The sequence below is a fragment of the Talpa europaea genome (genome assembly GCF_964194135.1).
Source record: "Talpa europaea genome assembly, chromosome: 16".
Classification (NCBI taxonomy): Eukaryota; Metazoa; Chordata; class Mammalia; order Eulipotyphla; family Talpidae; genus Talpa; species Talpa europaea.
The window spans coordinates 44488763-44504792 of NC_140084.1; the positions used below are offsets into that span (position 1 = coordinate 44488763).

The window sequence follows — 16030 nt, forward strand, 5'->3', positions numbered from 1 at the left end:
GCCCGTGCGATGAAGGAGGCAGGACCCACCGCACCCTCAGGAAGAGAGTGGATGCAGGCCGCTCTCTTCAGGAGGCCTAGTCTACTATGATACATGCGAATGTCCCCTGCAGTGGAGGGGGCGGCAAAATCCTACCCCCTCGGTGAGAACCGCTGTCCTAGACAGATAAGGCAAGTGACGGTGATGCTCCAGCCACCCACCCAGGGGAGTTCCAAGTCTGACAGGAGGGGCATCTCCCACTCTCAGAGACACCTCATCAGTGGAGAAATTGCACCCCCATTCTTGGGGAGATCCTGACCTGCTGGAGGAAAAAGAGCACCATTCAAACCCGGAAGGAGCTCTTTCACCAATGGGGAACATGTCCACCCCTCAGAGGTCCCCCAGGTTGATGGCAGAACTCTAGTCCGATGGGGGAGGCCGCACCCACCCCCGGGCCTTTCTTCTTGCACATCTCCCTCCTCTCTTGGGGACCAAATGAATAGGGCAGGGGGCTTCCCCCTTCCCACCTTCACTATGTAGCCTAGAATCAGGGAACTTCTGCAGGAGGACACCATGATTTCCAGCCCTGGGACTTCCCTTAATTTGTCAGCCCAAGACCGGCAGCAGGGAGGAGATAACCCGCCCTGCAGATCCCTGCTCACCTAGTGCCCTGACCTGGCCCTGTGAGGCAGAGGCAGAGGTGACACCCACAGGCTGCTGAGTGGCTCCAGTGTGCCAGCCCAGCCGGGACTTTCCATGCCTGACCCCGCCAGTGTTCTGGGGAAGGGGGGGGTCATCCTCACCTTACATACCAGGCCTCGGGCAAAGCACTTGCCAACGGCCACACCACCGGACCCGGATGCGTCCTCCTTACAGACACGGGCGATGTGCCAGGCTCCGGTGCTGAAGTCTTTCTAGCTGATTCATTGGATCCTGTCAGCCCCCAAGTTCTTGTTCTCATGGCTCAGAGAGGGCAACAGTGATGGAATGCTTCTCCAAAGCCACCAAGCAGAGCCCCTCCTCACACTCAGGGGGTCTAAGCCTGTAGCTGCAGCTCTGATCCTCTAGAACATGGAGTGAGGCAGGGAATGGGTTATGGGGAGCCGAGAGAGGCAGGATTGGTCGGGGGGAACCCTCTGGTCATGATGCCAGCCCCAGGGAGCCCTGAAGCAGAGGCTGTGGCATAGAGGAATCCCAAAGTGGGCAGCACTGGCCCGTGCCTCGTGCCTCCTGCCCCTCCTGCTTCAGTTAATGGCGTGTCCCCAGCTGGCCAACTGAGGTGGCTCTTGAAAGAGCCAACTGTGGGAAGCAATCAGCCATCTGCAGGCCTGGTTGCTGGGTCGCAAGCCCTTTCTTGAAGGGGAGTCCCGTTGGCGTGCCTCTGTGGCAGCCACTCCCACACGCTATATTAATAATAGCGATTATTTTCAGACACTATCTTCCGTCTATGGAGCACTTATTCCATATGCCAGCCGGTGCCAATGTGCATCAACTCATGTGATCCAACAGCCCCGGGAGGGTTTTGGCCCCCATTTTATAAATGAGGAATCGGCGACTCAGAGAGGGGAAGTCAGTTGTCCAGGGTCACACAGCTGGTAAGTGACAGAGCTGGGATTTGAACCCAGACAATGAGGCAGTGAGCCCCCCTCTTGCCGATGAGGACACTGAGGCCCGGTATTACACTGTCTGATTGTCTGTCATCTCCTCCCTGGCACCCCTCACCGGACCTCCCCGGATTCCCCTCCCCCAACCAGGGCAGACACCCAAGAGCCCCTGTGTTGTCAGCCAGGTCTGATGGAGGCAGCGCATGAGGAGCAGGGGAGGGTGTCTGACCCAGCACAGCCCGGAGGGATGTTGCAATCTTCTGACTCAGCGTCCTGCGTGCAGACCCAGCATGAGGGAGAAAAAAGGAAGATTAAGTCTTGGCCTGGGCCCCAGATGGGCTGATCCCACTGAGTGCCAAGGGTTCCAGCAGCTGCCAAGGCCCCAGGGTAGGGAGTAACCAGGAGGTCCAGGCCAGGCTTCAGGAAGCTGGCCTGCATTCACCCCTGGGGGTGGGGGACAGCCTTGGAGAACAGAGCTGATGGCAGACACAGTGGACTTCAGGCCCAGAGCCAAACAGGAGACTATGTGACCTTGGGCAAGTCCCTCCCGGTCTGGCTCACTGTCTGCTTTCTCCTGTCCTTGAAATTCACTTGTTCTCCCTGAGCAGCTCTTGGGCCTAACTGTTCCCTCTGCTGCACTAAGCCCTTCCTCTCTCTGCTCCGCTCTCCAACTTCCCTATGCCTGGAGGCAGCAGGGGGCAGAGCTCTCCTCATCCCGAAGCTGCCTCTCCCAGCTCAGTTTCCCATCTACACAGTCACTAGGGAGTAAGGACCTAGAATTTGAGGCGGGTGGCAGGGGAAGACCTGTTCTGTCTGGAACTCACAACCACCCCTCCCAGGTCAGCGGATTGGAACCAGGGGGCTGGGGTCCCAGAGTCCTGATTTAAAGTCTCAACACCCCCTTCCTGTCCCTCACTATCTGACCCTGGGCAGTGCCTTCACTCCTCTGTCCATTTCCTACTCTGGAAAATTCCAATTCTAGTTGAACTTTCCTCACATGGTGTGGACAGGACTAGGTGGGCCAATTCCTAGTCGGAGTTGAGCCCAGAGTGCCCGGACCCAGCTTGGGTGGTCTCTGGATGGAAGAGGGTGATTAAGGGGTCACCTAGCCTGGCAGGTTAAGGGAGGCAAGTGTAGAGATAAGAATGGACATCACACACACAAAAAAAAAAAAAGAAAGAAAGAAAGAAAGAAAATCTTAATGCAAAAAAGGAATGTACATCATTCATTCTGCATTCCTGGCCTCAATCTGCTCAGCACTCCTGTAAAAGAGAAGCCATTGTCATCCCCAACTGTAAGGTCACAAAGAAGGCACAGAGAGGGAAAGTCACCAACCCAAGGTCACACAGCTAACAAGGTAGAGTGAGGGATCAAACCTATGTTTCTTTTTTTTTTTTTTTAAGATTTTATTTATTTACACAAGCACTGGGTACAGTCAGAAGTGCGGGAGGGTGAGAGAATTCACCAGAGCCAGAGCGGGGAGCAGAGCAGGCAGAAGGACCAAAGTACACCGCTGAGGGGAGCAGCGGGCGGCAGGAGAGGTCTGTGCGCCATGTGGGACCCTCCTCCGGTGGCCGGGGAGCAGCCGGGGATCGAACAGGCGCCGCAGAGGCTGCAGGCAGCTTCGCAACCCAGCACTCAACCGCTGCGCCACTGGGGAGGCCCTCAAACCTATGTTTCTGAGGCCAAAGTGTTGAACCCTAACACCCTAATGAAATGGGTCCTTCTTTGAAATATTCACTGGCAATAATTGTTATTATTCCTGTGGTTATAACAGTAGTAGTAGTAATTGTAGTAATGATGATAATAGCAGCTACATGGCAGTGAGTACTCTTTTTACTTCAGGCCCTCTAAGACGGACGCATATTTCCTTGAGTTAATCTGTTGGATAGATGAGGAAGCTGAGGCTCCATGAGGTGAGTAGTTGCCTGGAGGTCACGAATGAAAACGGAGGCCTGGAGACATAGGCCTCCGGCAGAAGCAAAGCAGAAGGCCCAGGAATGAAGCCCATGGGAACCTAGGGTCCTGCTCTGTCCTCTCAGGAAGGGACTCTGAGGCCACAAAGAACAGGCCCACAGCCTCTAGCTGGGACTTCATTTCCCTCTTAGGACCTTGAACAGACACAGTGTTGGCCCTTCCATCCCTGGGGCTAAGGGGAAGCATGAGGAGGAAGAAGCAGTGAGAGGGAGAAAACCTGACAGGTACAAAGGGCAGCCTGCATGAGGTAAAATGGTTAGACACCAAGCAGGACTTCTGGGCCTTCTCTGGAAAGTTTTTGGGACTCATCCAGGGGCTGCCCTTGCCAATGGGGGGAGCCTCCTGAACTCAGGCCCTGAGAGGGGAGACCCTAGTCCTCCCCCCTGAGGTATGGGGAGCAAGGGGGGAAAGGTGGGGGGTAGCCATCCTGGTTCTGCATCCTCCATTCCCGACACTGGAGGGAGGCGGCTATGGGAGCTGGGACTTTCCTGAGCAGTAGAAGGTTCTGGGAAATTAGAGCCATCTGCAGGGCGGGGCTGACTCCAGGCCTCCCTTCTCCTCCCTCCCTTTAGTCCCTGCTTGTCCCCAGGCACGCCTCTCTTCCTTCCACCTCAAGGAGGGCCTCCTCAAAATGCTCCCCTTTCCTCAGCCCATGTCCTCCACCCTCAGACCCTCAGATCCCCCTCAGATCTCCTCTCTCAGAATTTGCCTCTGTTAGGACCCACAGTCAGGCACCCCGTTTTGTATCGGGGCTGCCCTATAACACCTCTACCCTCAGACCCTCTCCAAGTCTCCTTTTCCCTCAGACCTTTCTTTTCCCTTAATTTTCCTCCTCCCTCCGGGCTGCCCTCCTCATTGGTCTGTGCCCCCTCAGACTGTGCCCCCTCTCTCAAACCTCTCCTATTTCTCAGACTTCACCTCCTCCTCAGACCCTCTCCTCCCTCAGGCCTCACCTCCTTCGGGCCTCACCTCCTCTCTCAGGTGATCTCTCTTCCCTCCACTGATCTTTTCTCTCTCCCTCAGACCCTCCTTGCTCCCCTTAGACATCTCTCTGAGACCTTTCATCTCCCTCAGATCCTCTTCCCTCCTCCCTCCTCAGACTTGGAACCCCGAGCACCCTCTCTCCACCTCTCTGAGCCCCCTCTGGGCCAGGTGCAGATGCCATTCCTGCTGGGGCCTGAGCCATTGCTCCACCTGCCATCGGGAGCCAGGGAGTGGGAGCATCTTGGGGGTCCTTCGAGCTTTACCTCCTGGGGTCCCCACCTCAGCATGCCCCAGCCTTCTGAGGTCCAGCCTCCCTTTGTGTACCTGGGGCAGTGGGCCACGTCCTGCCACTCTCCTGCACTCGGGAGTCCAGAGGTCAGGGCGGGTGGGCGAGACCACAGCCCCCAGACTTTGTCACCCAAACCCCTCACCTCTTCCTTTGCAGCTGGAGGGGTGCGGGTGGGGGGGGGGGCAGCAAGGTCCCAATTTCCAGAAGAACAAACCGAGTCTCAATTCTGTTTTTCACGTTACACCTTAATAAAGGTGGCAATGCAGATTCATGCCTCAACGAACAGATAAAGAGGTGCAGGTCTTATCCCGCTTGCCTGAGGTCCCGCAGGAAGTCAGGGTGGAGGAGGATGTCAGTTTCTCCATCCCGGGAGGCTGAGGGGGAAAGAGAGGCAGAACATAGAGAAGGGGGAAGGGGTGAGGCCTCTCCCTGCCCACAGCCGCTGCTCACATCCCGAGTTAACCATCTACCGGGGTGGGGCCCAAGTCCCGGGCAAAGTCCCTTCCTGCGGACCGGGGCCCCACATCCACTTTCAGGGTCCCAGACAGACGCTGCCGGAGACACAGAGACAAAGAGAGCCGGGGGCGGGGCCGGGCCCGCGAGAGCCGCCCGGGACGGGGACGAGCTGCAGAGACGGGGAGACACAGACACGGGGAGACTCAGCGGCCGCCAGGGCAGATCTGGGGTGCGGAGCAGATCCATTCCCCCGTCTACTAGGTCCCCAAAACCTCCCCTCGGCCTCCGGTAACTCGGTGACCGGGACGCAACCCCAGCGACCGCCCCGCCTCCTGGGAAATCCGGGAAAGCCCCGAATCGCGGGGCTCCTCCCCGGGGCGGGGAGCAGGGCTGCAGGGCGGGGCCCGGGGAAGCCCGCCCCCTGCCCCCTCCCGCCGGCCTCTGAGTCATGCCCCCAGCCCGCCCGGCCTGTTCCCCACCCACGGGCCCCTCCCGGGATGGGGTGGGAGGGGGAAGAGGGGGAGCTCGGGGGGCTTAGCGGCTTCGGGGCTTGGGTTTCTGCGTCTCTCGCTGCCTCTCACGAGGGAGCGCTCTCCTGGGTCTCTCACGATCCCTGTGTCTCTCCCTCCGTGCACCCAGGACCCCCTCCAGCACGCACCCCTCCAGGGCAGCTCGGGCTGGGCGCAGGGACCCCGGGGGGGTGAGGCACATTCAGGGGTGCACGCCCACCCCATCGGCGCCCCCACCCCCACCCGCCCCCTGCAGTGCAGCCCGCGGCCGGGAGGCCCCGGAGGAGGCAGGGCTGGGGGCAGGGCAGGCGGCGGGACGGCGAGTGTCCCGACCCCGGGCGCGTCTTCGCGCTCCCACGGAGGAGGAAACGGCCCGGGAAGGGAAGTGCCCTGAGCGAGGTCACGGCGAGGAAGTGGAAGCTGGGCGCGAACCCACGTCCTCGAGACCCCAGGGCCGCGGTGGAATTGCGTCCCCGGGGGGGGGGGGAGGCCGGGAAGCAGACGGAGATGAGGAAAGAAGCAAAGACTCGGAGCGAGAGGGAGGGCGAGACAGAGCCCGGGGGCCGGGCACGGGGCCGGGCACCGGGGATGCTGCAGGGGCGCGGCCCGGCGCCCCCGTCCCGGCCGGCGCGTCAGCGCTGAGAGTCGCGTGCGGAGAGCGAGTCCCGGCCGGCGAGACAACAACAGAGCCCGGGCCGCGAGGGGCCCGCCGCCGTGGGGGTGGGGACCCCCGGCCCGACCCCGCCTCCCTCCCGGCCCCCCGCCCCCCGCCGAGGCGGCGCGGCCGGGGCTGCTCCCGCGGGGGGGGGGCGGGGCGCGGGCGGGCGGGGCGCGGGCAGCTCCGCGGGGCGGCGGGAGCGGCGGCGGGTCCAGGAAACCCCTGGGGCGGTCGGGTGGCCCCGGGGGGGCCGGGGGCGGGGAGGCGGGCGGCCGGCACCGCCCCGACCGACAAAAGTCCCTTCAGTTCAGCCGGCGGCAGGGGAAGTCCCCGCGCCGGGCGCCACCACCCTCCCGGGCCGCCCGGCACTGCAGCGCTCCGGCCGCGCGCTCGGCCGCCGTCCCCGGCGGCCCGATGCCCCGATGCCCCGCGGGGGCCATGGACGAGGGGCCCGTGGACCTGCGCACCCGACCCAAGGCCGCGGGGCCCCCCGGCGCCGCGCTGCCGCTCCGCAAGCGCCCGCTGCGCGAACCCTCGCTGGAGCCCGCCGCCCCCCGCGGCGCCACGGGCCCGGTGGTCCCCCCGGATCCCCTCCGCGGCGGCTCCGACTTGCCGGCGGTCCCCGCGCCTCCGCACGGCCTGGCCCGGCCGGAGGCGCTTTACTACCAGGGTGAGTGCCTCGCGGGGGTCAGTGGGGGGCGGACTGCGCACAGGGTCACCACAGCCAGGGGCAGAGTTGGGGTGCTAGGACAGGGAGCCCCCGGGAGCCGAGAGACAGGGGAGTAGTCCAAGCTCCCAAGTGCATAGGCGTGGGGTTCTTGGGAAATTAGGGGCCGAGACCGAGCTCCCAGGAACACGGGTATGGGAGCATCGGGGAGCAGTGCCTTGGGACACAGTTACGGGAGTCTCAGGGACTCTGGGGTGCAGAGCCTGAAGTCTCGGGACTGCAGAATTTTAAGTTCTTAAGAAGCCAGCAATCTAGGCCTAGGACCAATCAGTGCTCGGGCTCAAGAAAGTGGGGTTCTTAGCATTCAGATATGTGGAGTCAAAGGAAGAAGACGGACATTAGGGATCCCGGGATGGCACAATCTTGGGAACCAAGGTATAAGGGTGCAATGGGAATTAAGAGGAAAAGAGTTGAGCTCTGTGCACCCCTATATCGGAGATCACAAGAATCTAAAGAAACAAGCCCAAATACTAAGAATCCTGAGGGGCAAGGTGTTAAGCACCCCACTGTGAAGCAATCCACAGCCTCTGCAGCATGAGTTCCAGCCCCGGCTGGCCAGGGAGCAACCCACATGGCCCAGCAGACCTCTCCTGTCTCGCCCGCTGCTCCCCTCAGCAGTGTAGTTCAGTCAGTCTGCCTGTTCTGCTCCCCACTCTGTCTCTGGTGGATCCTCTCAACCCCTGCATCTCTGGCCTGTACCCCAGCTGTTGTGTGCATAAATAAATAAATAAATCTTTAAAAAAAAAAAAATCCTGAGGAGCTAGCAGGACAGAGCGCCAGGCTGCTGGGCACCCAGTTATGTGCCCTGGTGATAGGGATGGGGCCTCATTAGGGGTCACAAGGTCTTGTGACCCTAGCGGACTTGGATCCTAGAAATGGGGGCTAGGACTTGGTGGTTCTGGGACTCCAGTATCTAGGATGAAGAATTAAGGGGTCTCGGGAGAGAAGGCCTCAGGGTGCCTAGGCCTACTACTGGAGATGCAGGGACCTTGCAACTTGGTTCTGGAAAGGAGGCCCCAAAGACCAGTTGATGACAGAGAGTGCCAAACATATACAGCCATCCTGTTTCCATCCGTGAGCTCAAGGCAGGGGCATCCCCTACCACAGCTCACTGTGCCCTGGGGAGCCCCCCCCCAGGCTACAGAATTCATGCCTAGTGCCTCCAGATATTTGCTAGTTTCTGCAGCAGAGAGTACTCAAGCTGGGAGTTGGGAGGCCTGCCTCTGCCCCCCATCTCCCTCCTTCACTGGGATAACCCAGACCTCAGTGTCCCTATCTATGCAATGGGTAGATAAGATTTGACAACAGTCTGATCTCTACCTATCTATAAGGTGAGAGGCTCCACCCCTCTCACCTTATGACCCTCCCCTGTCCCCAGACTCTATGCATTCTCCCACACCCCTCACCCAGGGCTTCCTTCATCCCTGCCTCCCTCAACTGCAAATTTACTCAGCAAATGGGACTGGGGTCCCCCTGCTGGGTGATGATAGGGGTTCAGTCCATATTCAAGGGGTTGCCTAGACAGACATATGAAAAGATAACTGCTAAGGAAACGGACCAGGCTGGGGAGAGAAGGGAAGCTGCGGGGAGTCCAGAGAAGGGGTGTAGAAGGAGGGGTTGTCTGGGGTCATGAGGACCCCAGGTCTGAAGCAAAAGGGGCGGGGGGAGGGCAGATGACACAGGGAGGAAAGGTCTGGAGGTGGGAACTGGCTTGAGGGTCTCTAGGCTTGGCCTCACCCACTTCCTTTCTCTGCATAGGACCTTTACTGCCCCTGTACCCCACCCCAACCATGGGCTCTCCGTTTCCTCTTCTCAACCTGTCTACGCCCCTGTACCCCATGATGTGCTCCATGGAACACCCTCTATCAGCAGACATCGCCATGGCCACCTGTGCAGATGAGGATGGAGACACGTGAGTGACCGCCCCCAGAAAGGAAAGGTGGGAGGTGTGGGGGTAGGGAAGACAGCCCTCCACCCACCTCACCCACCACCACCCAGGGGCACTCAGCCTGGGTGTTCTAAGCCAATTAGAATCCTGCTCCACTGCTAGCTGTGTGACCGCGCAAGACCCTTTCTCTCTCTGAACCTCAGTTTCCTCTTTTGAAAAAGGGGTGTCCTCACAGCACTTACCTTGGCACAGTGGGCGTCACTGTTCTTTGTCAGCACTGTCCAAAAATGAGAAAGACATTTCACTGATTGAGTTATTATATGCAATACGGCTCTGAGCACGGAGCCTGGCATAAGTGCTCAGGGAGTATTTAGGAATAAAAGTACTTTATACTAAACTCACACCCCTCTAAGCTTAAAATAAAAATGACAGAGAACAAAACAATACTCAATACTACCTGGGATCTACTTCGGTGTTTGCTAGTCTAGTCTATTTCACCACTTTGTGGTCAGTGCCCACTAAACTGATGTGATGATCCCTTCCAACGATCTCACCAGTCTCATGGTGTGTGACTTGCCGTGTCAAGAGCCTGCTGCTGAGGCAGCCGAGAAATCCTGCATGGGAGTCGTTAGCTGAGCCTAGCCCAAGTCTTCATTTGACCATCATCGCTACTATTAGTCTATCAACGTTAGTTTGAATCTCAGCTGGCCACTTTCTCGCCTCTCTCTGCCTCAGTTTCCCCCTATTAAAAACTGGAACCATAAGTATGTGAGGGGCTCTGTGAGGAAGAAATGATTTCTATGAAGAGCTTCTCTGGGGATTGCTTTCGGGCCTGGAAACCCCCGGTGAGGACAGGATGAACAGACCTGTCTCTGCAGGGTAGGGGGGAGAGCTCCACCTCTGGCCCCGCCTCAGTTTCCCTAGCTCAAATTCAGGACTCATACTAGCACCTCTCACAATGAGATTCAGTACAGTAATACGCGGGTATATCCGGTGCACACAGTAGGTGCTCAATCTGCATGAGTGGGTGTTGCTGGAACCTAGATCCGCTGGTGGTTGTAGCCCATCTGGGTGAGCCCAGGTAGGAGAACGTGCCTGAGCTATATAAAGGACTCATAAAACTGGTTCCCTCCTCCTTTAGGCAGCTCTGGGGTCACCCCTGAAAGGTTTCATTCCTCATCTGCCCCCAGGGTGAGTTGTTTGGGGCCTGTGAAAATCGGGTGCAGAAGGCTACCTGCCACACCAGTCTCCGGCCCTGGGCCCCACCCGCCGTCCCCCGCTCTCCCCACCTCTCCCCCAAAGCAAACACTTCTGCCTCAGCTGCCTGTTGGGGGAAATCCCTTCCCGCAGAACTTGACCGCAGCCCAGCTGCTCTGCCTCCCCCACGTCAGCGCCCGTCACTCACTCGCAGCCGCCCCCTCCCGGCTCCTTCTAACCTTAACCCCTTCCGCTGGGGCCGGGCCTTTACCGGAATGGGCAGCTGGTGGCGTCGTGGGGGGCAGGGAGAGGAGATCATGCTAAGTCTGGGTCCCGAGAGCTGCAAAGCTCCGGTGAGAGGCTGCACGTCTAGGGACTCAAGGGAACAAGAATCTCAGGGCCTGGGGACCCTCAAGAGGTCAGGCACCCGCCAGCTGGAAATGCAAAAGAGGGTAACGCTTTCGGAGTCTCAGAAAGCAGAGGTTGGGGTACTGTATTCCTTGACCTCTGGGATGGCATGGAACGGAGTGGAGGGCAGTTGGAGGGTCTAACACGCAGAGGCCCTGGAGAAGGCTGTATCCACAGAGTGTCAGGGCAACAACTCTAGGAGATCTTGGGGGTGGATGCCAGGAGATGGGGGATCAGGAGCCAGTTGGGAGTCCTGAAGCATGGAGTTCTTAAGACCCCCCAAACTGGAGGACTTGGGGTCCTGCCCCCCAGGGAAGCTAGGTCTCTTTGGGTTGGACTCCCCCCTTCCGCCCCATGCGAGGATGGAAGTTGGGGTGCCGGGGGTGGCCGGGTAGATCCCCGGCGGGACAGGCTTCCCTCCCCCGGGAGCAGGAAGCGGAGCCCCGCCCAGCAGACCTGTTACTGGAAGTCCGAGGGCTGGGCCGCCCCTCCCGTCCCCACTTCCTCCAGCCCCGCCCCACCCCCTGCGGCCCGCGCGTTTATGGGAACTCAGGCTTGGACGGTTTCTCTGAAATCATTCGCTCCCTCTGCCCTCACTTAACCCCGCCCGCCCGGAGAGGGACCCTAGTGGGGCTTCCTGGGAGATACCGGGAGTGAAGAGAGACCTTACCGGGCCCACCCCTCCCTACCGGCCCCAGGTCCGGCCCTTCACCCAACTTTCTTATTTTATTTGGCGTTAGAATTCATCCCGCCTCACTGACCTGCACTGCCTCCTCCGGAGAGGTTAGGGTTATTGGGGGTTGTTCCTTACGAAGGGGGAAACTGAGGCTCAAAAGGGCCATGTGTCTTTTGCCCTAGCTCACACAGCCAGGGAGGACTGCAGCCTAATGGGAAACCCTGGCCTGCTTATCCCCCCACCCCAAGATAGAAAACACCCCGGGCTGCAGGATTTCTGCGCTCGCTCCCAAGCTTCTAGGGAGCTGGTTTCAAAAGTGGGTTCAGCATGCAGTGGCACAGTTGTTTGTTGGCAGACAGTGGTGGGTGAGCATGTAGCTGCTCTAGTAAATAGACGTTTTTGTGACACCCCTATATTTGCTGTCCCCCACCTGTGCCCTTGTCCAGAGCCATCAGCACTAAATGACTATCCCTGATGGGGTCTTTGGGGAGCATGCCCCAGGAAGCAGGACTGGACAGTGGGCACCGGGCTGTCTGGCCACAAGAGTGGCTCCGCTGTCCCACAGGGTAGGCTGAAACTAGGGTGGCCTTCTCCACCAGCACTGACCACTCTCTGGATGCCATGGAGTGGCAGCTGCCTCTGCTCATGTGGGCCAGCAGATCTTTTCAGCAGGGTAATTCAGAGAGAGTTGGACGCTGACAACCTTCCCAGAAGCTGGGGTATGAGTCCTTCCATGCGGTCCGGGGGAATCTGGGTTTCAAAGCCCAGCATCCAGAGCAATAACCCCATCCCATTCTGGCTCACCTCCCATTTAGGCAAAAATTTCTCTACTTAGCCCTTGCTAAGCGGGTCGGGGGCCGTACAGTCACAATCCGTGGAGTGAGCCTCATTGCACCTGGTTCACCCACACTTATTTCACAGAGGAGAAAATTCACCTAGGCGGGGTGGGGGAGGGGAGAGGCAACTGTCACCCCCTTCCAGGCTGTTGGTCTAGGGGAGCCATTGAGAGGCAGTCATTTATACAGCGTGTGTTTCTGGAGGACCCGTTCAGCACCAGGCACTGTCCAAGGCATGGGGCAGTTACCAAAGCAGTCAAAACGCCCTGCCCTGGGGGAGCTGACATTCCGGTGGGGGAGATTCAGACAGGAAACAAGTAAACTGCACGACGTCAGGTGATGGTGTAGAGGAAAATAAAACAGGGGAAAGAGGAAGGGAGTGAGCCCCGGCTGTACCATTTTAACAGAAACCTGAATGACGAGATACGAGAAACCTGCTGATAGCTGGGGGCAGACTTTCCGAACAGAAGGAATAGCCAGCGCAAAGGCCCTGGGAAGCAAGTGTGTTTGGTGTGTTGGAGGAACCTTGAGGAGGCTTGTGGCCAGAGCAGATTCTAGAGGGAGAACAAAATCACATCAGGGTTTGTGGGTCGTGGTGGAGACCATGGCCTTTACCCTGGAGGTTCTGAGCCGAGGAAGGGCATGACCTGGCATGGGTTCTCACAGGGCCCCTCTGGCTGCCTTGTGGAGGACAGCCAGTAGGGCGGGAGTGGAAGTAGGGAGGCCAGTAGGAGGGCATGGTCCAGGAGAAAGACTATGGGAGGGCTGTGCCAGGATGTGGGGGTGAGGGTTGGGAGAAGTGGTTACATTCTGAAGATAACTTGCAAAGATTCAGCACATAACTGCTTTTAGCACGCTGAGTAATGCGGGTGAGAGGTGACCAGCACCTAATGCCTGTGACCTCCCACCCGCAGGCCACTCCACATTGCCGTGGTGCAAGGCAAACTGTCAGCTGTGCATCGACTTGTCACCCTCTTCCAGCACGGGGGCCGGGACCTGGATATTTACAACAACCTACGGCAGGTGAGGCTGGGGACCTGGACTCCTGGGTCTGATGGAAGAGGGGCTGGGGACTGAGACTTCTAGGTCAGAGGGGAAGAAGGGTTCTTGAATCTGAAGGCAGAGGTGCTCCAGATTTCTGGTTCCTGCTTGAGACTGCACTTGGGGTTCAGAACTCAGAAATTCTGGAACGCAAGGCAGGGTCCGGGTTCCTTACAGTGTCTGTTCCCCAGACACCGTTGCACTTGGCTGTAATTACCACTTTACCGTCTGTGGTCCGGCTACTGGTGTTGGCTGGTGCCAGCCCCATGGCACTGGACCGCCACGGTCAGACAGCAGCCCACCTGGCATGCGAGCACCGCAGCCCGACCTGCCTGCGGGCCCTGCTGGACAGCGCCGCCCCGGGCTCGGTGGACCTGGAGGCCCGCAATTACGACGGTGAGCAGCTCCCCCCCCCCCCCCGGCGCAGGGAGGGGCTGCCTGGGAGGCTGCCAAGCCGCAGGCCTAGGTTTAACCGAGTCTCGCCGTCCCTCAGGACTCACCGCCCTGCACGTGGCCGTGTACACCGAGTGCGACGAGGCCGTGCTGCTCTTGCTGGAGCGCGGCGCGGACATAGACGCGGTGGTGAGCGTGCGCGGGGCCCTGGGCACCGGGGCGCGGGGCCGTGGACACCGGGGCGTGGCCAGGGGAGGGGCCGCGAGGGCGGGCGCGGGAGGGGCTTGGGGCGGGAGCTGAAGGATCTGGAGGCGCCGCCGGACCCAGGGGCTGGGATGCGCGCCGCCCGCTGTCTCGGCAGAGCTGGGAGAGACTCAGAGACCTTCCCTCCCTGTCGCAGGACATTAAGAGCGGCCGCTCCCCGCTCATCCACGCCGTGGAAAACAACAGCCTGAGGATCGTGCAGCTGCTGTTGCAGGTGGGTACTGCCCTCGCCCTCGGCTTCTCGCTGGCCTGTGCTCTGGCACCAGCCCGGCTGTCGCCCGCGTCCCTGGCACTGACCTCGCCTCCCAGCTCTGCTTTCCAGCCCTGACCGATCCTTCCAGGCCTTGCTGTGGCAACCCTGTGGCTCTGCTTCCCGTACCTGTCGCGGGCGCTCCCCCATGGCTCCCCGCCTCCAAAAAGACCCGGGTCCCGCCCAGCGATGGCCTGTGGGGCTCGCCTTCAGCTCTAGTCGGGTCCCCCACGCTCTCCGCCTCCACGCGGCTGACCCCGAGCCCTGCAGGCCGCCCCGGGCAGCCCGAGTCTCCTGGGATGGGGCAGCGCCGTGGCCAGCCCCTCCGGTCGGCCCACCCTTGCTTCTGTCAGCCCCCTCCCCCCAGATCTGCTCGGCCCCGGGGTCTGGCCTGAGTCCAGAGCCCCCCGCCTCGCTCCCCCCGGCCCACCCTGCCTGCCCTGGCCCCGCCCCGGCCTGCCCCCGCCCCCCGCGGGCGGCGCCGGGTCCTGACGGCCGCTCCCGCCCCCAGCATGGCGCCAACGTGAACGCCCAGATGTACTCGGGCAGCTCCGCGCTGCACTCGGCGTCGGGCCGCGGGCTGCTCCCGCTGGTGCGCGTGCTGGTCCGCAGCGGCGCCGACAGCGGCCTCAAGAACTGCCACAACGACACGCCGCTCATGGTGGCGCGCAGCCGCCGGGTGAGTGCCGCGCCGTGCGGGGCGAGGCCGTCGGGGGCCGGTGCGCGCGGGCGCCGCGGGGTGCCCGGAGGCCGGCGCGGGCAGGGGTGCTGGGGCGCGCGCCCGCGTGCAGCGCCTCGAGGGAGCGGGTGAGCCCGTGAGGGCGTGGGGGGAAGCTGGAGACTGAGGAGAGACTGAGGCCCCAGGAAAGGAATTGACGAGCCCCCCCCCCTTCACTTACTGAGGAGGAGCCTGTTCCCCCGGACAGACCCCAGGAGCGAGGAAAGCTGCAGAGGGGGAGGGCTGTGTGGGCAGGACCGGCCTGGTGGTGAACCCCTCTTCCCCCAGGTCATCGACATCCTGAGAGGGAAGGCCACCCGGCCTGCTCCTGCACCTCAGCCTGAACCCTCCCCAGAGCGCAGCGCCACCACTTCCCCCGAAAGCAGCAGCCACCTCAGCTCCAATGGTGAGAAACCAGCCCCCAACCTCCTGCCTCCCAGCCCCCCCCCCCAGGCTGAACCCCACTACCCTCCCTGGGAACCCAGGAGCTGGGCCCACCCTTCCCCCCAACCCCACCACCTCCACTCTGGATCTGGCCTCTCCCTGGCTCACCCTTCCCTCTCTCTTCTTTCCACAGGTCTTCATTCTGCATCCCCACCCTCCTCACCTGCCCAGTCACCCCCCAAGGACTCCCTTGGATTCCCCATGGCTCCCCCCAGTTTCTTCCTTTCTCCTTCATCTCCACCTGCCTTCCTGCCCTTTGCTGGGGTCCTCCGAGCCCCTGGCCGGCCAGTGCCCCCCTCCCCAGCTCCAGGAGGCAGCTGAGAAGCATGGGGGGGCAGATCTCGGACTCATGAGGAGGGACCTCCCAGCCCTTTGGGGTCAACCCTCCTGGAAACTGTGAAGAGCTCACTCTGCCCCCCCCCCCATCTTTGGGAGCAGGATTTGCACAAAGGCACATGCACCTACCCTTAAGACCCTCTTCTGAACACAGTTATCCCCAACCTGTCTCCCCGCGTCCAAGGACTCTTATCTCCCATTATTCTCAGGCACCCGTCCTCAAACCATCCATTCCTTCTCCCAGAGCTGGGGGAACCAGGGGACAGCTGCTCCCCTCTGCCCTGACCCAGGTTCAACGAGGAGGGGAAAGATGGGCTGTGGCTAGGCACTGATAACCATGTAAATTATTAGGCATTTTGGTTGGATTTCTTTTGTAATAAACTATTTTTGTACCAT

General features: G+C 60.5%; 1 protein-coding gene across 1 annotated transcript; it reads left to right on the forward strand.

Moving 5' to 3' along the window:
• Positions 1 to 6870: 6870 nt before the first annotated feature.
• BCL3 (BCL3 transcription coactivator) lies at positions 6871 to 15619 on the forward strand (the record flags this gene model as incomplete). Its single annotated transcript, XM_084257747.1, has 9 exons — positions 6871 to 7126; positions 8942 to 9095; positions 13103 to 13211; positions 13421 to 13625; positions 13723 to 13811; positions 14023 to 14100; positions 14648 to 14815; positions 15143 to 15260; positions 15432 to 15619. The coding sequence occupies 9 exons, from the start codon at positions 6871 to 6873 to the stop codon at positions 15617 to 15619; spliced, it is 1365 nt and encodes a 454-aa protein (XP_084113873.1).
• Positions 15620 to 16030: the final 411 nt, after the last annotated feature.